General features: G+C 38.6%; 1 protein-coding gene across 5 annotated transcripts in view; it reads left to right on the top strand.

The window, feature by feature from the left end:
- Positions 1 to 26,641, top strand: part of KDM4C (lysine demethylase 4C) — a 286,621-nt gene that overhangs the window by 199,360 nt on the left and 60,620 nt on the right. For all 5 annotated transcript variants that reach the window (XM_083816573.1, XM_083816576.1, XM_083816577.1 and 2 more), the window contains 2 exons: positions 12,767 to 12,822; positions 18,825 to 18,933. In XM_083816573.1, coding sequence (XP_083672699.1) covers positions 12,767 to 12,822; positions 18,825 to 18,933 — 165 coding nt within the window. The remainder of the gene's footprint in view (positions 1 to 12,766; positions 12,823 to 18,824; positions 18,934 to 26,641) is intronic.

The following is a 26,641-nucleotide window of genomic DNA, read 5'->3' as shown; positions in this document are numbered from 1 at the left end:
AGATCATCTGGCCCAACCATCCCCCTACCACCAATATCACCCACTAAACCATGACCCTAAGCACCACATCCAACCTTTCCTTGAACACCCCTAGGGATGGTGACACCACCACTTCCCTAAAATTTTAATTCTGTCTTCTGACCGGAAATAGATTTGTGTACTTATTACACCATTACAATAAATAAATAAATAAATAAATCGGGGTCAAATGCTTTGCGCAAGTCCAGGTAGATGATGTCAGTTGCTCTTTTCCTATCCCCCAATGCTGTAGCCCCATCATAAAAGGCCACCAGATTTGTCAGGCATGATCTAGTTGGTTGTCATCAACCACCATGATCTTGCCAGGCACAGAGATGATACTGACTGGCCTGTAGTTCCCTGGGTCTTCCTTTTTTCCTTTTTTAAAAGTGGGGGTTATGTTTCCCCTCTTCCAGTCAGTGGGAACTTCAGACTGACACACCTTTTCAAATTTGATGGATAGTGGCTTAGCAGCTACATCCACCACTTCCCTCAGGACCTGTGGATGCATTTCATCAGGTCCCATGGGCTTGTATACCTTCAGGTTCCTTAGATGGTCTCACATCTGATCTCCTACAGCGGGTGGTTCATCATTCTTCCATTCCCTGCCTTCTGGGGCCCGGGTTATGTGCCTGGAGCTTTTGCCAGTGAAGACGGGCAAAAAAAATCATTCCATACTTCAGCCTATTCCTTATCCCAGATGACCAGGTTTCCCATTTCTTTCCAGAGAGGGCCTGTATTTTCCTTAGTCTTTTTTGTATCACTGATGTACCTATCGAAGCTTTTCTTGTTGCCCTTGATGTCTGGCCAAATTTAATTCTAACAGGACTTTGATTTTCCTTGCCTGATCCCTGGCTGCTTGGACAATGCCTCTGTATCCCTCCCAGGCTATCTGTCCTTGCCTCCAATCTCTGTAGGCCTCCTTTTTCTGTTTGAGTTTGGCTGGGACCTCCTTGTTCATCCATGCAGGCCTCCTGGTGTTTTTGCCTGACTTCCTCATTGTTGGGATGCATCACTCCTGAGCTTGGAGGAGGTGATCTTTGAATATTAACCAGTTTTATTGGGACCCTCTTTCTTCCAGGGCTCTATCCCATGGTACTCTACCAAGCAGATCCCTGAAGAGGACACTGTCTGCTCTCCCACAGTCCAGGGTAATAAGCTTGCTGTGCTCCCTCCTCACTGCCCTCTGGATCCTAAACTGCACTATTTTGTTCGTGGTCACTGCAGCTAAGGCTGCTCTTGGATTTCACATTCTCCACCAGCCCCTCCTTTTTGATGAGAATAAGATCCTGAACTGCACCTCTCCTCATTGGCTACTCTATCACTTGGGGAAGAAAATTGTCATCAGTACATTCCAGGAACCTCCTGGATTACCTGTGCCTTGCTGTGCTGTCCCTGCAACGGATATCGGGGTGGCTGACGTCCCCCATGAAGACCAGGGCTTGTGAACATGAGGCTGCTTCTATCTGTCTGTAGAGGGCCTCACCTGCTTGGTCTTCCTGATCAGGTGGCCTGTACCAGACCCCCACTATAATGTCCCCTGCCCCTGCCCTCCCTGTGATGCTGACCCATAAGCTCTCTGCCAGCTCCTCATACATCCCCAGGCAGAGTTCTGTATTCTCCAGATGCTCATTGACATAGAAGGCATTGCCCCTTCTTGTCTCCTCTGCCTGCCCTTCCTAAAGAGCATGCATCCCTCCATTCCAACACTCCAGTCACAGGAGCCATCTCACCATGTCTCTGTAATGCCAATGAGGTCATAGCCCTGCAGGCTTGCGTACATCTGTACCTACTTTTGTTCATTCCCCATGCTTTGTGCGTTAGCATGGAGACATTTAAGTTGGGCCCCTGATGAAGCTGACTTACTGGCTGGAGCGGCTGGGATTCCTTTGTGCTGCTCTTCAGGTGCTCTCCTGCTGACCCATGACCCTCCTCCAGGTTCTGGGCATCTATTGCTGACACTGCCATCAAACTGGGAGGAGTTGGATGGATTGGAGTTCCTCTTCCCCAGCAACTCTAATTTAAAGCCCTCTTCACAAGCTTGGCAAGCCTGTGACTGAAGATGTTCTTCCCCTTCTTTGACAACTGGACCCCTTCAGCCCCCAGCAGCGCAGGTTTCTCAAAACCTGCATAACTTTTCCACGGACTACTTTAGCCCTCCGTAGCACTGCAGAAACAATTCAGCACCTAAACTGATCAGTTGGCATTGATTTCAAGAACTATGTGTATCTCAAAGATTCTATGTCGAGTACTAATAGCAAATGTTGGGCAGTTTAGTGGCTTTTTTTTTTTTTCTGCAGATGAGCTTTCTAATGCTTCATATTTTGTACTCACAGTCTTTTAATTTATATATGTTTTTTGGTTAAAGTGACATCAGCTGAATGACTTTTTTTTTTTTTTCAAGGCATCAGAAAAGAGCTTTCTGCATTCAAGCCCAGAAACTACCCTATTTCACCCTACTAAAAATAATGATTTTGAATAGTCTTATTATAGTAGTGCCCTTCTCACTGATACAATGTCAGCATTTCTATTATAAACTCCCGTTTTCACAGCCTGGTAGCTACCAAAATAACTCACTACATTTGAGTTGGCATATAGTGTTTTAATTTTCAGACTGATTTTGCTACCTAGTTTTAAGAGCATTTTGATACTTCTAATAAAGAGAAATTGCTGGGCTGAGCGTAAAGGAATGGCTATAGCAAGAAACCTTAAGTTTTCTCTTTTCTTTTTGGAAAAATAAGGCTAGTTTTTGTTTATGTATTTATTTTCCAAAGAGGATTTTCCCCAACTTTCTCTGAAAAAAGATGACTCAGTAGATTGTATTGGATGCTTCCAGTAGGGAGAATCACTTTTAAATGCCAATGCTAACCAATTTAGCTAATGATGCTAATGAGATGTGGGAAGCATTATGTTTCTAGTTTTGGTGGAAGTCTAGGAACAGGACATGCATTGATTATAAAAACAATCTTTGACACAGTATATTTTAACAAGATTGTAAATAGTTTCTCTGATGATATCACAGAAAATAAATGGAAGACTATTAAACCTGGACAATATCTTTTTAACTAAAGTGCCATAATGCTCAGACCCAAATTCCATTTAGGCCTTCAGTTCTCAGAATCACAGAACAGGTAAGGATGGAAGGGACCTCTGGAGGTCATCTGGTCCAGTCCCCCTGCTCAGGCAGGGTCACTTAGAGCAGGTTGTCCAGGACCATGCCCAGATGGCTTTTGAAGATCTCCAAGAAGGCAGACACCACTCTTTGTGCGGCCTGTGCCTTTGCTTTAATATACAGTAAAGAAGTGTTTCCTGAAATTCCTTTCTTTTCAGGCTACCAAGTCAACCTTTGACACTGATAACCATGTGAGAAGGCCTGATAGCCTTGGGCAACTATGTGTTTCATTGTTTTGTAGAATGGTCTTGTTTGAAAGGGGCCTTGAAGATCACCTCATTCCAATCTTAAGGGCACCTTAAAAATCATGTAATTCAAACCCCTCTGCCATGGTCAGGTACATCTTCCACTAGAGCAGGTTGATCTAAGCCCTATCTAGCCTGGCCTTGAACACTTCCAGGGATGGGGCATCCACAGCTTCTCTGGGCAACCTGTGCCAGCGCCTCAGCACCCTCATACATTTCTTGCTAATATCTAATCTAAATCAACTCTCTTAGTTTTATACCATTAACCCTTTATACCATTAACCTGTACTCCCTTCCTTATCAAGAGTCCTTCCCCATCTTTCTTAGAAGCCGCTTTAGGTACTGAAAGGCTTCAATAAGATCTCCACAGAACCTTCTCTTCTCCAGGCTGAAAACCCAGCTCTCTCAGCCTCTCTTCATAGGAGAGGTGCTTCAGCCTTCTGATCATCTTCATGGCCCTCCTCTGGACCCGCTCTAATAGGTACATGTCTTTTTCACACTGGGTGCCCCAGAACTGAATGTAGGACTACAGATGAGGTCTCAAGATGGAGTAGAGGGGGAGAATCACCTCCCTTGACCTGCTAGCTACAATTATTTTGATGCAGCTCTGTATAAAACAGGCTTTCTGGGCTCAAAGTGCATATTTCTGGCTCATGTTAAGCTTTTCATCCAACAGTACCCCCAAATCCTTCTCCACAGGGCTGCTTTCTACCCACTTATCACCCAGCCTGTATTTGTGCTTGGATTCATTTGAGTATTCTAATTCTCATCAAGCAGTTTTCCATTCTCTGAAGGCTGAAGCAATATTTCAGTCTGATACAGCTTTGAATCTGGCGCTGCTTGAAGCTGGAATTGGACCAGGGATCTACTGCCAACCTTGTCCAACCTAAATTCTTCTTCAGAGACCACACCTGGTCTTGAGGAGTACTGCTACAAAGTTATTGCAGGGATTGGGGAAAAAGATGGAATTAGCTAGTTGCGGGATATCCTGCCTTGCACAGCTGGTGCTACGCTGCTTTCTTGAAGAAACAAATTTTTCATCTAATGATGTTCAGGCTTAAATCTAGTATTTACTGTTGCTTCCAAATATTGTCTTATAGTAATAGGAATAATCCTGCATATTATTATCAGTAGAGATACCATCATTCCATTTTTGTTTGTTTATTTGCTAAATGTTTAGTTTTAGTATTATCTTCTGGCAGTGATTTCTGCTGTCTCACATGTTGAGGGAAAATGATCACTACTGTATTTTATACCTTTGAATCTCAATATTTATTTATTTATTTGAAAAGTATCTAATCTCATTCCTTTTGACATCTCTTTGAAGGGGAAGTTGTAACCTTTCTTTTTCAGATGCTTGGGAACAGTCATTCTTCCTACTGTAAACATTTCCTAAATTGAATGACCAATAACCACTGAGGAAAGTATTTCATACGCAGCCATGTAACATTCTCCATTTCATACCGTATATATGTTTTTGTCTTCGGAGGTGCACATTGTAGCACCTTGAGAAAGGTCCTTTTTTAGGTTGGTACCCCTAACAAGTGTGGGAGTTATTTTCACCCATTAACTTTAATGAGAGTTTTGATTTTTGTTGCAGTGTCTTAGCTCAGCCAGTTAATTCATTCTCTGCTTACAGAAATCTCTTCTCACTCCCATTCACTATCTCAGCTCTCTTCCCTTTCCTTTCCAAGTCTTTCTATCTCAGCCAACTCTCTCTTGCTTCTTGCATTCATGCAGAACACATCTTGCTTCTTGCATTCATGCAGAACACAGTTCTCAATGTTGCAGAGAGCAGGGAAGAAAGACTACTTGCTCTGTATACTGTTGTGTCAGCATGGCATGACGTGGGAGTTGCAATTTCAAGGAAATTTTTGGCCATCAATGAATCAAACACTTGCAGGGCAGACCAAACGTTCATGGCATTTACCTTCTAAAATGTGGAGGTTTACTAGCTGATGATGTGCAAACTTTTAATTCCAAAAAGTGGGTGACGAACAGATTTGAATGCATCTGAAAGAGTAATATGTTCATCCAAAACAGACATGCAGCCACCTTCAAATTTCAAGAACTTACTTCAAGCTTGCAGCTTCTAAATCTTCCTCAGCCAAAGATGTGCATACATATGAAATAAATATTAACCTCTGACGGATTTCTTTCATGGAATTATTTAGCCTCCTCAACCAGTGTGACCTTTAAGCATCTACAAAATGCTAAACAACTTGAGAACAGTTTATTCTGGGCAGAGTAAGACTTTTCAGCGACATTTTCAAAAAAAAAAAAAAAGTTGAAATGCTTTTCTGAATGTTCCTAATAATAAAAGTGATGGCATTGTTGAGGCAGAGAATGGTGAAAGTTTGATAGCATTTATGAACAGCTGAAGATGGTGAGTTGCAATGGTAACATCTGTTAATAAATGAAGCTCCCAGGCATAAAGCAGATCCCGTCACTAGGCCTCCCTTAACTTTTCTGTAAGTTGTTATTCTTAAGAATATTTTGTCCTTAAAAATCAGAAGTTTGTCTCTAAAAAGCTAATTTTAAGGTAGTAGCTTGATATGGCTAGAGTAACTGCTTCTGTATTGAAACTAAATCATCTCAAAAAAATTCTTCTGGGTGAAGATTATTCCCTTGGTGTGGAAAGATTAAAATACTCATTAGTGGATAGTTTCTGAAAATAACATCTGCAACTGTTTAAGATAAAACCCAACTTTTTTTCTTTACATAAATATAAATATAGACGTAAATACAAATGAGCTAAGGACGTGAACTATCTGAAAAGGCAACTGTGCCATCTCCAAATGCACATCTGTGCTAATACTACTAAGAGATGTGACCTTGAACCTCATAAGGCAGTTAAGAGAAAAAGTGAAACATTAAGGGTATTTATTTTCAGTTCAGAGGCTGCTATCAAAAAAGCTTACCAGAATGGCTTGAAGTACATAAAAGATATTTCTTAGCCTTAACCGTACAAATTCTATCTATGTGACTTAGCTGTGGCAGAGTTCAAGATCAGATACCTGTTTAAGTAATTAAGATTTTCCACCAACTAAAGTAAATATGACTAATCAGCATACCTGTGACAGTTTTGCAGCAGCTTACTCTTAAAACTGAAAACGACTATTCTGACTTCCTTTGAAAAGTATTTAGAAAAAAAACAAACAAAAAACAAGCTAACCATTTTGAGTGCTTTTAGGCACTAAACAGAGTCAACAGAAGCATAGGAAACTGGTTGACAAAAAAGAGTGTAAATATGTTGTTCACTGGATAAACAGTATCCTACAGAAATCCTACAGTGCAGAAAACATTATAAACACTTTCATTGCTTCAGACCACCAGACAAAATATATACTTACTTGAAATTACTTATTCTGGTATCATTGCTACATAAAGCTGTGATAATAAAGTTATGACAATAACTTTATAATAATAATGTATGAATAAGTTTCGGTGAATGCATTGTTTTTTAGAAGAAAAAATCTTGTAAACACGTGAAAAATAAATGAATTATATATTTAATTCCTACTGAAGTATGCACTTAAGTACCGAGTAATGTGATGTTCCTAACATTTAAGTACGATTTCTAAAACATTTCAAAAAGTATTTGTTAAAGCTTTAAAATGGCAGATTACGTAGAATAGTAAGATCTACTGTAGTGAGTTAACACAGAAACAATTTTAGCCTGTTATCCTGTCTCCGACAGAAAGGAATTCATTGGGAAGAATACGTCTTAGGCAAGCATTCGCTAATGCTCTCCCAATCTCTAACCATATGCAAATAAGAAACTGCCTTAGGGAAAGGCACTACCTATGTATTTACTAGGTAAAAGGTAACCTTTGATGGATTTCTTTCATGAACTAATGCACCAACTTCCTGCATTAGTAAACTTTTAGTATCCACATGTGGCAAACTTTATCACATTTTGAGAAGAGCATTTCTTTTTGTTTGGTTTGAATCAGCTACATTCTGGTGTTCTCTGATAGCAACCACCTGGTGGATGTTACGCTGGAATACTTAGTCAAGTATTTTTCCAAGCCCCTAATGATTTTATTGGGATCTTTCAGACTCCACACTGTTGTCTTTTTCCTGGTCTGAACAACCACAACATGCTTAGTTATCCCTTAGTTATCACTAGCTGCAGATGTTGTTAACTGAATACAAGCTTTTTTCATCTCCCTCTCTCTCTCTCTCTCAATGAGACCTGTAAAGTAAGATTATTAAGATTTTGCTAAATTACTGAGATATTATGGAAAACAGGATGCAATTAAAGTAGGGAATAGTGCAAGATAATGAAGCTAGAGTACAGACACAGAAATGGGGAGCAATCATATCAGCCACTGCTGTAGAAGGGTTTCTGAGGCTTGCAGTGCATGAACTTAAAATCAGTGCTGTCCAAAGAGTTGAACACCGTGGAGGGAAATGTGGGATGCAAGACATCAACTAATCCTGCTCTGCCTAATATTATGGAGAATTTGCTCTCTTTGCATTTCAGAGGGAAAGATGTGACCTCAAACGAAGATAGTGATTTGAAAAGTAGTGGTAGTTTAACCTACTAAGGAGCTGTAGATGGAAAATGGCAAAAATAAAAGGAGCAATCTGATTTTCATGTTTATGATGCATAAAGAAAAAAACAAAAAGAAAAAAAAAAGGCAAAAAAAAAAAAAGGCTTAAGCTGCAGCAGGGGACTTTCAGGTTAGCTGTTAGGAAAAACTTCCAGATGGCAGGGATATGAAAAGACTGGAAAAGATGGTTAGGGTGATTGGAGGAGACTCTGTCACCACATTTTATGAGGAAGTTGTTTGAAACATGTCAGATAAAATTAATTAGGAATAACATGTTTTATTTACCCTGTATTTATCTACCCACATAGATGTATATTTCCTTTAACTGGATAAATATTATTCCTTGGAAGTGCCATCTTAATTTACAGGGTCAATACAGGGTCAGGAAGAAAAAAGAGACAGCAGTTTAACAAAGAAAGAGGATCAAGTGTGACATGTTCATAGTGGTCTATAAGAAAAAACATTATTTGACTTATACATCCCTCTGCCATGGCTCCACTGAGTTCTGTTTCCCTTCTGTGTCAGACAGCTTGCTGTCTGACACAGAATGCCATTGCTGATGAAGTAAGTGTGTGAGTATTGAAATGTGAAAACTGTTTTATATCAGCATTACTGTCAATATGACTGAATTTTGGTAGAGTGCAAAAAATACTCAAAGACAACCAAATGCATTCATTTTAATATATAAATAAATGTGAACTTTTTTTTTTCCCCTTGTGTTCACCCATGCAACAGTAACTCATATGCTTGAGTAATGGCGTATCATTCCAATAAGGGTGATCCATCTTTTGGATGTATGTACCAAAGAGAGCATGGTTAATTCACATTGACTTTTGCTGTTGTTTATAGCAGTGACTGCAACAGAGAAGTAGAGCATACACCAGATTAGGAATGTTGGTTGCAAAATTCTGTTTCATTGTAAGCAAGGGTAACTGTGCAGTCCAGAAACCATGGATCTGATCTGTATTGTTATGAAAAAATGCGTTGCTTACACTGAAAATCTAAAAGATGACGTGAATGTTTGTGTGATAAGGCTTGTGAGTTATATGGAAATGGCTTAGTTTATGCAGCTACTGGAAGAGAGTGTTTGCTTTTATAATTCCAGAATGTAACGGAGATTATTAAGCAGATGAGCAATTTAAAATATTCTAAGGTTTAGTTTTGATAAGTGTAAAATAATATGCATAAGAAATTATTATCTCATGCAAATACAAATGTGATAAAATCCTTGTTTAAAGGATTTGCAGAGTAATAGTGAATAAGATACTGGATGTGTACTAAGATCAGGCGCTGAAGTCTTGCTATCCTGGATTTTACACACAGAGAGCTCTCTCACTTTTTTTCTATGAGGACAAGCGTAATAATTGCTAATGTAATCTGATCTTGGTGCCATCCATGGCAGGTATACCTTTACTAGGAATCTTAGTCTTTCTAATGATCAGCTGTCCTGTGTTTTCATTGTTCACAGTATGTTGAAACTGGAGGTAAAGTTATAGCCAAACTGCATGGATATAGGACAATATGTTGTGAAGCAAGGATGATGTAAGAAAAAGATCTAACAGGCTTTACGTATGGGCCTTCTCACACAGATTTGCTATGAACATCAATGTCATTTTCAGGTTCTGTATCCACCAGAGAACGATCTGTTTCATTATTGCCTGCCACCACTGTCTACTCACTGACACTTTGTATAGGTAATCTTTGAGAAAGAAACACATTTGGTTCCTGCAGGCCCTGCATAAGAGATTTTTTTTTTTCTAGCTGGTGCTGCTGAGAATAATTAGAGTCACCTTCTTTTATCTGGCTTTTTTTTTTTTTTTTTTTAACCTAGTGTGAAAGGTTTGTGATTAGTGGATAAGGGTTATGACTTCTTATTGCCAAACCACTCTCCATCATGTTTGAAGAGTCATGGCAATCAAGCAAAGACCCTGGTGACTGGGAAATAGGAAAAAACTCCACTTTATGGCCTTGAACTGTCTAGTTGCATTAACAAACTACACAGCAAAAGATCAGATTAAGCTTTTCCTTCAAAGTAAAAAGTATTAATTAGAAGCAGGACGAGTTCATTGACATTCTAGTATTGAATTTCAAAGTAAGCTGGAATAAAAACATCAAAGCTCTTAAGTTAGGGGCAAGAACCACTATTTTGTTTTGCAAAACTGAGAGGTAGTTTGTTTTACAAATGACAAATTGCTCTGATACAATAAATATCAATAAAGTGCTTCAATTAAAAAAAAAGGAAACAACAACAGGAAGCATGTGAGAGAATCCACAGGTGAAGGATACACTGAACATTTAATTTTAAAGAGGAAAATGATTTTTTTCCCCACAAAGATTTCTACTAAATCAGACTCATGTTCTCTTCACCAGTCTGCAGATGTTATTCTACGTCTTCATTGTAAGCTTCCTGCTCCTGCAGAGCTGCAAATGAGTTAGAGAAAGACTGTCAAGTAGTCCTTACAGCTTGTATGAGGAGCTTGTGTGGTATTTGCCTCTTCCTGAATGGCTGTTCCATTTTGAGTATTACATTTATGCTGCTTGGTTCATTTGTTTTGTTAATCTCGTATGGTTTTGGAGAAGCTTGCCCATCTATTTTTACTGTTTTCATCTTGTATCTCCCACTGTCTTATGTAAAACTAACAGGTTGGAAAGGAACATTCTGTTGGTCAGTAGCTCAGTTGGCAAGCTCTGTGTATAAAGCTAAATGCTAATAGGAAAAAAGATGACCCATTCACTTAGGATGTCAAAGTGAATCAAAGGAAGAGCTCAGAAATAGATCTTGCCTTTGCTGATTTGTAAGAAAGGATCTAAAGATAAATCAGATTGCAGAGGACACAGTGCCGTAGGATTACTCTGTGGTTGTGTGATTGGTAGTCCTCAGGAGTCACAGGTAGGTTTAAAAATCTATAGACTGTTTCATCCTGTAGATTTCACATGTAAGTGCCTGCTTGTAAGTACTTTGAGTACTGAATTTCAATTAGAATCACATTTCCCATGACTTCAGTAGTACTTTATTGGAAACATGTCAATATGCTCAGTAGCTGTTTAGTGGAATTTTTATTGTATTATGGCAGAATCATTTCAGCATAGTGAAAGTGTATAAAGCCTTAACAATTTGATTCCTTACCATCTAGTTTAGGAAAGTCTTTATGTCAGCCCCGTGTAGTTCAGTAACTTTTCAGTAACTAACTGAGTGTTGTGTTTGAAACCAAAATACATTCAAGATAAGAAAGAGTAATAATTCTTCATATAGCTTGAGTGTATATCTGTGTGGATGGCAGCGCCAAATTATTCTAATGACATCCAAGGCAGGGCAAGAAACATTGAACGAGAATTTGAAGACAATTTGAACCAACTTGATTAGAGGTTGACAAAATTTGATACCTGTATAGGCTGGCAAAAAACATACCAAGAGGTTATGATACCACAAGTATCTACAAATATTTAGAAGGTAATTATGTATATGAAAGAAATTATGTGTTGGAAAGACAGTTATGTATAGCAGTTGAACAGCATCACAGAGTAATGAGTTGAAACTGAAATAAGAGATGGTACATTAGACTATTTGGTATGTGAATTGGAAGAGTAAGTAATCTTAGAGTAATTCTGGCTCACCATTTTGCTGTACCTTTAAGAGTGTGAGCACTGTGAGGAGAAAGAGGAAATAATCAGCCCTTCTCCCTGCCTCCCTCTTTTGATTGTTCTCCATTCAACTTACCCCTGCCCCTCTGTCCAGTTTTGTTAGGCTTGATACAAGAGATTTCACAAGATGCAGTGTGAGAATCTCGCAAAGGTACAGCTGATTGAGTAAAAAGGGTGACTCTGGAAGAAACAGTTAAAATCATATGGATTTTGAGTGTAGTCCTGTGGAGTAATACACTATTGAAGCTTTTTCCTCCATTGAAGAAGCTCCCTAAAGTTACATGCAATGTATGTTGAAACACCTGCTAAGTGTTGCAATACCAGCCCCCTTGTGTTCCATTTTTCCTCTTTATATGCAGAAGCTACCTGTTCCTGCTCAGTCTCCTCTGAATACCTGAAGGAACTGGTATCCTAAACCCATGGATTTCCTGATTTAATAGTCATTGTTCACTATTACAAAGGGAACTGTTACCTGAATATGTTGGGTCCCATCCCAGGTCTCTTGTGGTTAAATTAGTTAACCTCATTTCTCTTCTCCACACCTCTGTAGTAATGTTAATTAGATGAAAGTGGCACTGTATGAGAGAATATGTTGCCGGTTCTCCATGGTATTGGTATGTAAAGCAAAAAGTTATCTGTTTAAATTGCAAAGATAATTTATTTGTCGCAAGGAAGTGGTTTGTTTTTAGGAAAGGAAACTGTACAGCAAAGAATGACCTGTTTTGTTATTTGAGTTGAATCAATTGCTTACAAGCCAAGAATTTGATAACTTTTATTAAGCTAAATATGTATAATTTTACTTTGTTTTACCTTAGTAAGCTGCATGGCAATTGCAGCCTTTCTATTGCAGTACTGACTGCCTTTTCATTTGTTATTGCCTTCAAAGTAATTCTATCACTTTGTTCAAGACTAATATTTAAAACATTTTTCTTCAGCTTTTTTGAGTCATGACTCTTGTTGTTATATATCCTTCTATTTTTCCTGTAAGGAAATGCAGTGTTTATAAGTGGCAGGTTGTGACCCAGCACTTAATTACATTAGCAATTTACATATCCTTAAGATCAGCTGAATAAGACTGCTTTGTAGCCTGTCAATAAACTCACTTGTTTCTACACTATTTTTATTTTTAGGAATGTTGTCTCTGCAATTTGAGAGGTGGTGCATTAAAGGAAACTACTGACAAGAAGTAAGTAATATATTCTTCAAGATTACATGTTCTTGTTTTAATTTCTTTCACAATCCATTCCCATGTACAGAGCATTTGTAAGCTTAATTATTTGACAGTGTCCCTTTGAGTTGAATCATTGCAGAATTAAAATTACTCCTATTGAAAAGTGCCACTGCCATTTTGTGAAATAGATGCTAAAATGTACATTCGTTCTGGTATTTGCAAAGGCTTACGTGTTCCAAATTCTATTCTGCTGGTTGTTGTGTAAAGGAAGCAAATGAGAGCTCATTTGTCATTGTTTGCATGGGCAAATCTTGCCAAACAGTGAAATGTATATTCTTCTTTAGTCCTGGAAATTTGTGATTACAGAATTTAATATAGAACCTTTGAACTTCTGCTAGAAACAATATTTTATATTAATTAATCTCAATCATGTTAAAATACTTCTGGACTTTGAAGTGTTTTTCTAAGTACATTTCTATCATACACTGTCAAAAATAGTATTGTTTCTGACATCATACTATTGACAGCATTAGTATTTTTCTCTTCATTTTTATGATAGTGCAGTATACCAGGTAACCTAAATAAATAAAATGAGAAATGTTGCAGCTCAACATTTTGAAAGCCCAATACTGAAACAGTCTTCATGCATTTTGGGTTATCACATAATTAGCTAAATACTTTTAGTATATTAGCAATATCATGTAGACCACTTTCTTTAGAGGTCCCTTTGGACTACAGTGATAAGTGCTCATCTAGCTGCAACATTGTTTTCCACTTAGCAGGCCAGAATTTATTTATCAATCATTTGCAATTGGTTGCATAGTGTTTTTCTCTGCATTTTGTAAATTGTTGGGTGAGGAAAAGGTTGTATGTAAAATTCATGGGCCAGATCTTATCTTCAAAAGCATTAATATTGTTAGCAAATTAATGAAGGCTTTGACCAACTCATGAAAATACTTAGCTGCTTTTTATGTCTGCTTTAAACTCCCCATAATAGTTATTTGTTATTTGCTTTTTCTAACCAGGAAAAAAAAAAAAAAGAAAACGACAAACTGTGTAATCTAAACAGAATTTATGATGTTATTTTGATATTTGGAGCTGACAGATTACATGTTATATCTTTGAAAATAAGTCTTTTTTTGTAGATCAATTAATTTAGATTTTTTTCATAAGATTTATTCATAGGACAAAAAAGGAAAAACAAAGGGATCTGCAGAATATGTCTTCCTCTGCATAATTACACCTGAAGGCTTTGGTTTTGCATTACATCCCTCTCTAGGTTTCTGTTACAGATTTGTCAAATAACAGCTCTGTAAAACTCATTCAACGCTTGTTTTCCTGTTCGCATAACACATTACAGTTGCTATAAAATGTTGAGTTCTCACCCATACTTAACACAGTGTTCCATCTATCTTTGAGCATTATCTACCATTTCAAACTTTTGAAACATTTTCAGAAGGGTATGTTCCTTTTATTTTTTCTCCAACAAGTATAAAATCCAACATAAGCATTCTCTTCCTTCCTTCTCTCTCACATACTCATTAGAGATGCAGAATTGGCGTTACTTAGATTTAAAAGGTTATAAATCAGACATGGTGGGGGAGTTACAATTTGGGGTAAAGGAGAGCTGAGATTCCTTCTGCTTGAGTGAAGGCAGCAATTGTTTCAAGTCCTGTTAGGTTGAGAGCTGTCAGAGTATAAGAGCTTGAGTCAAGATTTATTGAATAGACCTTTTATTTACAGCATTTCTTTCCCCATAAAGCTTAGATGGTAAGGCACCTACTATTAAGACAATGCACTTTTGCAGGCAGGCAGCAAGGAGGAAAAAAAGTTGTCATTAAAAATAAAAAAAAAATAATTCTCAAAGTGAGATGAGTTGTTTTCTGTAAGTTGGAATATAAGTGGAATAATCTCCATAATAAAATGATAGATCTACATTCTTTATCTGCTTTCATTTGGGCTGACCTTCATAACTTACTAATGGGTATATCATCTTTACATACAGCTCTTATTTCACACTTAGGCAGATACAACTTTAACATTACATGACAACAGTTTATTTAGTCCCTATGTGTCATATTATAATTTGTATAATCACATATTATATATATGATGGAAAGGTGTGGGTTTTTACCTTTCTGGGCAGCTGAACTCCACCACAACCTCTCTCTCACTCCCCCCCCCCCCCCCCCCCCCCCCCCCCGTAGAAGAAGAGGGGGAGAAGAAAGAATGCTGGAAAGAAAAAAAAAACTCACAGGTTGAGATAAGGATAATTTAATTAAAGGGAAAAGGAAGAAGTGAAAGAAAAAAAAATGAAACAAAAAAAACAACAAAAAAGCAAAGGCCGTACACAAGCACAGAGAGAAAAGAAATTACTCTCTACTTCCTATCAACTAGCAATGTTCAGCCACGTCCCAGGAAGCAAGACCTCAATACATGTAGCGGTTGTTTGGGAGGACAGACGTCTTCATAACAAGTGCACCCCCCTCTCATTCCCCTTCCCCACCGCCCTGGTGATGTCCCCTCCCCACCTTTTGCCCATCCCCAGCCTGCTGGCTCTTGGGGGGGGGGGGGGGGGGGGGGGGTGCGGGTTGGAGGGAATCTTGATGTGGTGCCAGTGCTGCTCAGCAGCAGACACAACACTGGAGTGATACCACTGCTGTTCTAGCTACAGGTGCAGAGCACAGCACTGTATGGGCTGCTGCAGGGAAAGTTAACTCCATCCCAGCCACACCCCAGTACAAAAGGGCTCAACTGTTGAGATAAGGACAAAGAGATCACTCAACAATTATTGTCATGGTCAAAACAAACTCAGCATCAGGAGAGTAATATAATATATTGCCTATAACTAGCAGACTAGAGCAGTGAGAAACTAAAAGCAAACCAAAACCTTGCCCGTCCACCTCCTCCCCCTGAGTGACGCAGGGGAACAGGGGCTGCGGTCAATCTGTAGCAAGTCACCTCCACCACTCCTTCGCAGTCACTCTGCCCCTGCTCCACCTGGGGTCCCTCCCACGGGATGCCGTCCTTCCCAAACTGAGCCTGCAGGGGCTGCCCACAGGCAGCAGCTCTTCAAGAACTGCTCCCACACGGCTCTGTACCACAGGGTCCATCCCCCAGGAGCAAACTGCTCCAGCACAGGCCCCTCATGGGCGGCAGCTCCCCCCAGACCCCCTGCTCCTGCGTGGGCTCCTCTCCACGGGCTGCAGCTCCGGCCCGGGGCCTGCTCCTGCGGGGGCTCTCCATGGGCCGCAGCCTCCTCCAGGCCACATCCACCTGCTCCACCGGGGGCTCCTCCACGGGCTGCAGCGTGGAGATCTGCTCCGTGTGGGACCCATGGGCTGCAGGGGGACAGCCTGCTCCACCAGGGGCCTCTGCACAGGCCTCAGGGGAACTGCTGCTGCCTGCCTGGAGCACCTCCTGCCCTCCTGCTGCACTGACCTGGGGGTCTGCAGGGCTGCTTCTCACACCTCATTCTCCCAGCTGCTGTTGCCCAGCAGTTTTTTTCCCCTTTCTTAAGTCTGCTCTCACAGAGGCACAAACAACATCACTTATTGGCTCAGCTCTGGCCAGCAGCGGGTCCCTTTTGTATCCAGCTGAAACTGGCACTTATCTAATATGGGACAGCTTCTGGAATTTTCAGAAGCCACCCCTGCAGCCCCCAGCTACGAAAACCGTGCCACGTAAACCCAATACAAGGTCAGGTATCATGGGAGGACAACAGAAATGCTGTTCACCGTTGCAGGGAGAAAATTTGAATGGCCAAATCTCAGTTGGAGTTGAAATTGGCTAGTACTGGGGAGGGACAACAAAAAGTTTTTTTTTGAAGTATGTCAATAGCAAAAGAAGGACCAGAGATAATATTGGTCTGTTGCTTGATGAGATTGGTCACCTCACAAACAAGGATATAGGTAAAGCAGAGACATTTAATGACTTATTTACTTCTGTCTTTTACACCAGTGATGAGCTGTGGGACCCCCTGAGCTCTGGGTTGGAGGACTATAACCATGGGAATAAACTCCCAGCCAACTCCAAATATTTGTGGGGTTTGCTGCTTCAGCTGAATGTCCATAAGTCTATGGAGCCCAATGGGATGCATCCTAGGTTAATTGAAGAGCTGGCTGATGTCCTCGTGAGACCTCTCAGTTATTTTTCAGTGGTCTTGGGAATCTGGAGAGATCGCAGTTGACTGGAAGCTGGTATATAACTAGTGATAGGACAAGAGGGAATGGCCTCAAGTTGCTCCAGGGGAGGTTCAGGTTGGAAATTAGGAGGCATTTCTTCTAAGTAAGAGTAGTCAGGCATTGGAACGGGTTGCTCGGGGAGGTGGTAAAGTCACCGTCCCTGGGGGTGTTTAAGAAAAGGTTGGATGTGGTACTTAGGGACATGGTTTAGTGGGCAATATTGGTGGTTGGGGGACAGTTGGACCAGATGATCTTGGAGTTTTTTTCAAACCGTAATGATTTTATGATTCTATGATTCTATGAAATGTTGTCCCAGTTTTCAAGAAGGGTAAGAAGGAAGACCCTGGTAATTGCAAGCCTGTCAGTCTTACTTCAATGCCAGGTAAAATTATGGAAAAGATTATAATGTGAGCTACTAACTTAATTTCCTTTTATGACAAAGTTGCCCACCTCATTGACCAGTGGAAGCCGGTAGACATGTTTTTTTTTGGATTTCAGCAAAGCTTTCGGTACTGTCTGTAACACCATCCTTCCAGACAAAATGTCCAGCATATATCTTCTTGACAAATTCTTACTGTGAAGGGTGAACAGTTGTCTGATAGGTTGGGCTCAAAAGGTTATGGTTAATGAGGCTACATCAGACTGGCGGACAGTTACTAGTGGGATTCTGCAGGGCACCATTCTAGGGCCAGTTTTATTCAATGTTTTTATAAATGATCTGGACACAAGACTTGAATGCATACTAAGTAAGTTTGCAGATGGTACTAAATTAAGCAATCACCAGCTGTATGAAACTTAACAGGAGCAAGTGTGTATTCTCCACCTGGGATGTTCTGGTCAATGGCAAGATGAACATGAGTCAACAGCATGCCCTGACAGCCTAAAGGGCCAGCTGTAGCCTGGGGTGCATCAAGCACAGCATAGCTAGCCAGTCAAAGAAGTGATTGTCCTGCTCTACTCTGTGCTTGTGCAGCCTCACCTTGAGTACTGTGTGCAGTTATGGGCACCACAGTACAAAAAGGATGTGAAACTATTGGAGAGTGTCCAAAGGAGGACAACTAGGATAGTGGAATGTCTCACCAGGAAGATGTATGAGGAGAGGGTGAGGCCCCTTGGTTTGCTCAGCCCAGAGCAGAGCAGGCTGAGGGGAGGCCTCAAGGCGGCCTGCAGCTCCCTCACGAGGGGAGCGGAGGGGCAGGCGCTGAGCTCTGCTCTCTGGGGACAGCGACAGGACCCGAGGGAATGGCATGGGGCTGGGACAGGGGAGGGTCAGGCTGGGGGTTAGGGAAAGGTTCTGCACCCAGAGGGTGGTCGGGCACTGGGACAGGCTCCCCAGGGCTGTGGTCACAGCACTGAGCCTGATGGAGTTCAAGAAGCATTTGGACAACACTCTCAGACACATGGTCTGATTTTTGGTAGTCCTGTATGGAGCCAGGAATTGGACTGCATGTGGGTCCCTTCCAACCTGGGATATTCTATGATTCTGTGAAAATGTTGAGGGTCATAAATTGCATGTGAATAAAACAGTCTGTGCATGTGCACCTGAATAGCACACCTACAATAGTATTGCACTTAACAAATTGAATATGAAAAATACTTTTAAAAAAAAGTTGTCATAAAAAGCCAGTCAGAAACGATATTTACATGAAGGGCTAGTATTGTAAAGTTTGTTAACTATGTTTCAAAGAAATCTTCAGAAATCCTAATAAGGGAAATATCTGGAGATGGTTGCCTTTTAAAAATGAAACAAACAAAATACAAGTAATGAAACATCTTAACACTTACATTTCTATGTTTTTTTTGGTGGTATTCTTGACTTGCTGCTTTTCACAGGTGGGCGCATGTAATGTGTGCAATTGCCATTCCAGAAGTGAGATTTGGTAATGTCATGGAACGTACACCAATAGACACTAGCAGAATCCCTTTACAAAGATTGAAATTGGTGAGTAGTATATTCATATATAGTTGATGTATTCTTTGCTAATAAGGTGTCCCAATATTTTGAAATGTATTCAAACTCAGATTTGTGATTATTATTGCAAAGTACAGAACAGTAAACTGTTTAAGGTTATGAGCAAATACCTGGGATTTTATCAAGATTGGATTATTGCTTTTGACATATAATGGCAATTCATTAGCAGCGTTGACAGCCTTTAGTACTTGATTAAAGAAAAGTTCATACCTGCCTTCCCCCAAAAGAATGACAACAAACTAGACCAGTGTCGCCTGTGAAGGCTTAACTTTGGAACCGTGTTGGTGATGGAAGTGTTGAAACCCAGGCTATGAGTATCACTTAGTACATGTTTGTGAAGTCTTTTTATTATGTATTTTTGCCTCAAGGAACAGTTTGTTGAGGTAAAATGATGTATGATCTGGTTGTCAAGCAGTATCTGTGCCATCTGGGTATTGAAAAATGTGCACAAAACAGATCACACATTACATTGGACTAAAAAAAACCTACCAAACTGTTTCCTGAAGATTTTTTAAAACATAAATACAAATACATCCACTATTAACAGTTGTACCCTGTGCTGCATCCTGAATAACACTGCCATTCTGAAAAGCTGCTGTACAAAATCAGAAGACATGCAATATATAGGAGAATTTTCCTTACTGTGTTACATGAGAATTACTAAATTTGCCAGCATTTGCATCACTGTGATGTCATCTTCTGATAAACAGAAAGTGACTAGTGGACATGGAAACGTGCTGGGCAATGATGCCATTGCTTTTCTGCATCTGCTCCGTGCTATTTCAAAAACATTTCTTGACCTACCTGACTTTATACTAGCTCCTTTTACTCCATCATTTTGAACTATTAACCTTTTTGTTACATTTTCATTTCATTCAGTATGTTTTGTAGCTATTTTTCTGAATGTGGAGGTGCACCTTTAATCTAAATTAGATGTCTTTCAAATGGTAATTTGTTCTATATTTTTGTTCAAAAAATTTAAATTTTGTTTTCCACATGCCCTTTTTTGAATCACGTAAAGCATATTTCTAAACACTTTATGCATAACTTAGTAAAAAAAATGTTGAAAGCTAATTACCTCCACAATTTAAAAAATATTCCTGAATGCTATTTTGGGATTTGTTTAGTTTAATACCCTCTGTGGAAAATGTTGAATGGTCTAAATGTTCTTTCATCATCCTTCCCTCCAGTTTCTTGCCTCAGAACATTAAACCGTGGATTTTTTTCTTGCTGTTTCAGTACACTTGCATGCTCTTCCTGTTCCCACAGTGACAAAAAATCTCTCAGAATCTTATTTGAACCTATCGAGTCTTCTTAATGAGTTTGAAGAGAGTCACAAATTTTTCCTAATCTGAAAATACAACCAGTAGAAGCACTGAGAATTAATTTAATGTTCAGTTATATTTTTTGAGGATCTTAAACAGTCACAGACATTTGCCTATTCAGAAATGGTTGATTCAGAGATTGAAACCACAAAAATGTTTAATTTACCAGGTGTTGGAATTCATGTTCTGATGGGCTGTCCATGGCTTGAACTGTGTAAGAGTAATAGGAGCCTTCTGGAGAAGGCTCAAATTAATTTTAAATTACTGTCTATAAAGATATGGAGGCAAAAAGCACAAAATTTGTGAAGTTTCAGGATGTACAATTCTTAGGTCATTTCTGCCAAATATGAGGCAATTATACTAAGCATGTGTTCATAACTGACAACTTTTTCTTCTTTCCTGCAGTTGATAAAAGATGGGTTACAGTCCTTAGTATTTTTTCAGTTCTTGAAGCCTCCCTCAATGTAAAATTACATTGAGGCACTACAGATTGTATTTAGCTACATACATCCTTTTGGTCTCCTGTGAGTCCCTGAATGTTTTAAAATACAGTGCTTGTTTTCCTTTTTTTTTTTTTTTTTTTAATATAAGTAAAATAGTATATTTGAGTGGAATTAATACTGCGATGAAGGAACTCAGCTGAATACAATAAGATGACAGGCAGGATACTTTAAAGCAATCATATATGTAGTATTGCCCCAGTAGTGGATACCCTTACTGTGAGGGAATGCAGCACTCTAATCTGGGACTGGCTCATTAAACCCTACTTTTCCAAGACTTAGTTTCTGGCATTGAATTTATAATGAAGTAGCTATGCTTGTCCTAATTTAAGGGAAGCATGCAGTTTGACCATCTCTCAAAGGCTCTATAATCCTAGGCTGCATCAAGAGAGGAGTGGTCAGCAGGTTGAGGGAGGTGATTGTCCCCCTCTGCTCTGCCCTGGTGAGGCCCTACTTGGAGTGCTGCATCCATTTCTGGGCCACCAGCACAAAAAGGATGTTGATCTGTTTGAGCAGGTCCAGGGGAGGAACATGAAGTTGATGAGAGGGCTGGAGCACCTCTCCTATGAAGAAAGGCTGAGAGAGCTGGGGCTGTTCAGCCTAAAGAAGACAAGGCTCCAAGGATGACCTCATTGTGTCCTTTCAGTACTTAAAGGGGACTTATAAAAAAGATGGAGAGCAACTCTTTGTAAGAGTAGAGTGTTTGTAGAGTGCTACAAACACTTTGTAGAGTGTTTGTAAGACTCTTTGTAAGACTTAATGTAAGAGTAACTAGTTCTAGTTGTTTAAAATATTTTAAATATTTCGAACTCTGTCTTCCCTTTTCCTTTCTGCATTCCTTCCTCTCTCCCTTCGTTACTTTTGCTTTCCCTGTCCCCCCTTCCTGTCTTTTTCTCTCTGAAATAGTAAGAAGTAAGCAGAACATCTACTACTTTCAGAGATCTTTAGAAACTGAGCTGACATTTTCCTTAATGTATCATCTACAAAGGAATATCAAAGGAAATAAAAAGTAGATGTTTTCTTTTTGACAAATTAAATAGCATCTGTGCAAATATGAACATATTGGAAGGCTGTTTTTATTGCCTAGTTGGTATGTATACTGATTGCTATTAAATAGTTTTAATTCACTAGGCATTTTTGGGTTGAAATCTGTGTTTTCTATCAATCTTTCTATTATTAAATATTCAGTGTACACTGATTTCTCCCAGAGTAGAAGTCAGTATTTATATTGACCTTACAGTAGCTATTATTTTTTTTTATCCAACAATTTCGTGTTTGAAAATTACTGGGGGTTTGTTTTCATAGAATGACAAAATGTTGTCATATTTCTTCAGCTTTTTTTCAGTGGGTTATGTGTCGTGTTCTGTCATTGCTGAAAATTCACATGACACATTGAAATGTTCATTAAAAATTAATTCCCTTGAAAATGATTCCTTAATGCTAGTGGATGAAGACAGTCTAAACCAATAGTGACAAGATTTTGGTGCTTTATCTTTCATAGGGGAATGTAAAAGAAAATAGTATGCTACATAATGTGTTGAAATAAAACTGGTTGTGTAATACACAACCAGTGGGTATATATTTAGGGGTATATATTTGTGATACTGATGGAAGGAATCTGGCTGACTTTTCATGTGAAAGCAAGAGGCCTCCCACTCAACCTCGGTGTAGAGAGAAACCCACAAAGGCGCTATACCTCTCCTCTTTATCTTTCTGTGACAATAACTTTTATCTTTCTTTGATAGTTATGTGGATGGGAAAATTAGATTGTCCTGGTCTCTTTTGTCAGAGTCAGGCCTCGGTCAGGCTGTTAGATTGAGCTTGGGTGTTCACATTCATCAGACACTTTGAGTTCTAACAGTCGTGTGAAATTACAGTTTGTGATTATTAAGCTAGGAGGAAAATACATTGGGTGTAGAATACAGAGGTTTATGCTCAGGGTCTAGAATGAAATGTCTCAAAGATCCTTACCACAACATATATTTTAAACTGTAAACTACAACTGCTCTGCAGATACTTAGAATCATAGAGTCACGTAGGTCGGAAAAGACCAAAATAATCAAGAGCAACTGTTGACCTGACCTACCGAGTCTCATCACTAAACAAACACTGTCTGCTGATGATCACTGGACTGTCTGGTATGTGCTGTTAGTTGGGATGGTCCAGGGGTCTCCCAGTTCTAACAGGAGTTGTACAAGGAAATTTAAAGAGAGCCAATAAACAAATAGCAATTTTAGTAGTGTTTCTTCACAGTGAAAATGGTAGGAGGAGGTAAAAGAGGAGACAAAGTTGATGAGAAGTCATAGTGTCAAGGGGGGACCACATATAATCTGTCTAAATACATATGTCAAGTTTCAGCTGGTGACCATATGGAGTGGGTGTGTGATTTGTGGAAAGCTTATGCCGTGACTCAGTGGATTTGTGGTATCAGCTTCCATCCGAACATAGCTTAACGCCATCTTAACTGCTTACCCAAAGTAGATAAAACTTGGGTTTCTGGCTGAGTTTATATTTATTTCTTCTTATTTTTGCTTTGTTCTGCTTGTCCTTAAGTGTCTGAGAGAAGCTTGGTTGTAAACTCCTGCTTTTGAAAACTTTTTCTCTTTGGCTGTTTACATTTATGAGGCTTTGGGTCATAGAAGACAGACTGTGGATTCCTGGACTTGTCAAAGTCCATGAAAAAAATCCATTTTACTTTGACAATGGAAAAGCTTTTCTCCAAGTATTTAGATGGTCTCTGCTTTCAAAAGAGTGTTAATTGCTCAGCTGTAATTATAAATTTGAACTATAGCTGCAGGAAAAAATCTCGGGGGATGAAAAATGAGACTGACCTCTCAAACATAAACCCAGCTTTTAAAAGAAAGAATAAGTACTCTCAACTGTCATTCTATTTCTATACAACTTAGAAATAGATTAAATACAAACACTTCCTATTATATGGCCAAGGAGCCTAAGCCAGCAGGAATACAGAACGTAATTTCATTTACCCTTGTCAGACGCGTGACTTATAATGAACAGTAGATATTATAAATGGGAGTGTTTAAATGTTTCATCTGCTATGAAAGAAACATTTAAATAGAATCATTAGCATCTGTTCCTGAACCTATGTATTTAAGATGTCAATTCTAAAATCATGTTTTGAATAGAATACATATCAACTCTATTGCAAGATACATTGTCTGCTTTTTATATTGTCAGTGTTTTAAAATGCTTGGATATTGGATTGACTGTCTTTACAGGCAGCCACTGCAATGCTGTACAGACGCATGCACATAATATGGCTTTGTTTCTTTATCTGTAGAGCTTCCTATTATTTTTACATTTGAAATCCTATTTCTCCAACAAAATAGAGGTAGAAAATGAGTTTTGGAATAGCTGAAGTTGCCCTGAAGCTTTTGATGACCTCAAATTTGTATTTGACAAGTGAACCAAGTATAAGCACAAGTGTACTCTGAGTGAGGAACATTATTTTGAAAAGAAATTTACACTGTGATGATGACTGATCTACAAGCCTTTCAGTATCTGGCTGAAGCCATAAAATTCTTTTTAGAAGCCTATACACTTTAAAATTTGCACCTGAAGGCAAATAATAGTGAGCTTGAAAGCCAAAGATTATAGTTTTGAAAGGTACATCAATTCTGAAAATACAGAGGTTTCTCTGTGGTATGCCACTGAAGAATGGATTCAAATGGAAAATGTGTATGAGCTTTAAAAGAATGAGCAAATATTCTCCTGTCTGTCATTCTATTTTAATAACATATAAGCCTAAAAAGGATTAAAGAAACTTGAGGACACTGCACATCTTCTGTGTTTTAATTTGTAATAAAACTCATTTGTTAAACTACAGTGGGATAGTAGAACTATCACAGCTGTGTTTTGTGAAAGAGTAAATAAACATTTGTAGTGAGTATACCAGTGTTGCCATGCATTTCTGGTAACACAAAGAGGTATTAATTGCTCTTCAACATTTCCAAAAATATTGCTGTAAGGACAATAGAGGACAATCATTTTACCATACATAAATTTATGAATTAACTATCACATTGCACTGTCACAGAAAATGGGAGGAAAATAGACAAATTTTGTAATCAATTTTGAAATATTTCATTAAAAAAAATCAGTGAAATACCATTAAGTAGCACACTTTTTCAATTAAATATTTTAAAGTAAAAATGATCTGATAGTTGATTAAGCTACTAGAATATATATTTGGTTTAAAATTTAGTGACTCGTAATCACGTACAAAATACTATTTAGTTTACATGCTTTAGTTGCAACATTCGTTAGATTTTTAATAAGTGTGTTAGAAGAATGTACAGTGATGGCTATGTAGTACTTACTGTTTGAATAATATGCTACAATGAGCAGATCCTATTACAAACTGTCAAAATTGTATCTTGCAGCAGCACCAAACTTTAAAGTCTTCAGAAAAATATGGAAAACGTTAGATATGTCTTACTACAAATGATGTCTGGGGAGTTGGACCAATCTGTAACAATGAAAGCAGAGTGGTTAAAATGTTAACTGGTTCTCTGAGTTTCTTTTTATTAGTGGAGAGAGGACTGTAAGCAATAAAATGGATATTTCCTATAAAAATTATTTGATTTTTTTTAAAGCCGTGTAAGTCTGATAATCAGACTCGGGTGTATGTTTTAAGTTCATTTCTGTCTATGCAGCTATGCAATCTGTATTTGCGTATAGATGAGCTCATGTGTATGCGTATTTGTGTCCATACACAAACTGGCAGTTTAGCTGTTTGAGAAAGCTAAATCATGAGTTAAACAGGTAGCTGTCCAAAGGTGAATGTCACTGAAGAGCTAAATTAAATACTGAGTTTTGAATTGAATAATAATGTCAACAGTAAAGAATCATTTCATTTCATAGAAGATATTCTATATTGTCAAGCATGGAATAACTCTCTGACCGCTAATAATTTGATGACAGCAAAGGAGCAACTGAAAAACATGAGCATCAGTTATGTACATGGTTTTACTTTGCATCAGTTAAAAAAAAAAAATTATAACATTTATATTAAAATATCTATAGAAATGCTGAACTTAATTTCATTTTTGCCTTGAATTTATTTCAACCTCCTAATAAAGCTTTCAGAAATGCTTACATGCTTTAAAGGTCAGGGACCACTTTCAAATATGATTTGGGTATTCAGGGACAGAAATGGTTTTTGTCCAAAAGAGCAAAAGGGCTTGTGATTGTATTTAATATAAAAGCTTAATTTTTTACTGGAATGCATTTGCAAGATCTAATTTGACCAATAAGGTAGGAGGTCCTATTTGAATAGGGAGAAAATGGATTTATTGAATTGGGGTCTCCTTCTATGGTTATTCATCTGGGCTTTGCACACACTGTAATATTTGATAAGTCATTTTATGCCATAGTTTATCTTCCTCTTTTGTCAAGGCTGGTGACACTATATTGCTGAGAAAAACATTGCTTAATGTCTGTGTAGGATTTTGAAAATAGTGTTCCATTAAGTTGTTAAGAGTTACTTTGTTTCCTCAGGAACATAAATGATGGGTGCTGGTGGACATTCTAAAATTTGGAATTATTTATAAATTAAAATTTAGAGGTTTTTTTTTTTTTTTGTAATTGTGTATCAAAATTTTGTGTAGAAAAACATTTGATTTAGAAAATGATACAACATGTAGAAGGGAAAAGAAAAATTGTGAAAATGAAAACAGCTAGGGAAGGGATAGAAATACATGTGCTTGCTCTGACATAGGTATAGCAGCCAGCAAGGATTAAATGTGTATAGTGTAGAGTGCAGAATTTAAATAACATTTTATGAAACATTGTTTCATTTAAAACTGCTGTTAAAAAAAAGAGAAAAAAAGA

This window comes from Anser anser, assembly GCF_964211835.1.
Source record: "Anser anser genome assembly, chromosome: Z".
Taxonomy (NCBI): domain Eukaryota; kingdom Metazoa; phylum Chordata; class Aves; order Anseriformes; family Anatidae; genus Anser; species Anser anser.
Note: the sequence above shows the minus strand (reverse complement) of the source record. Positions and strands in the feature narration are given on the sequence as shown.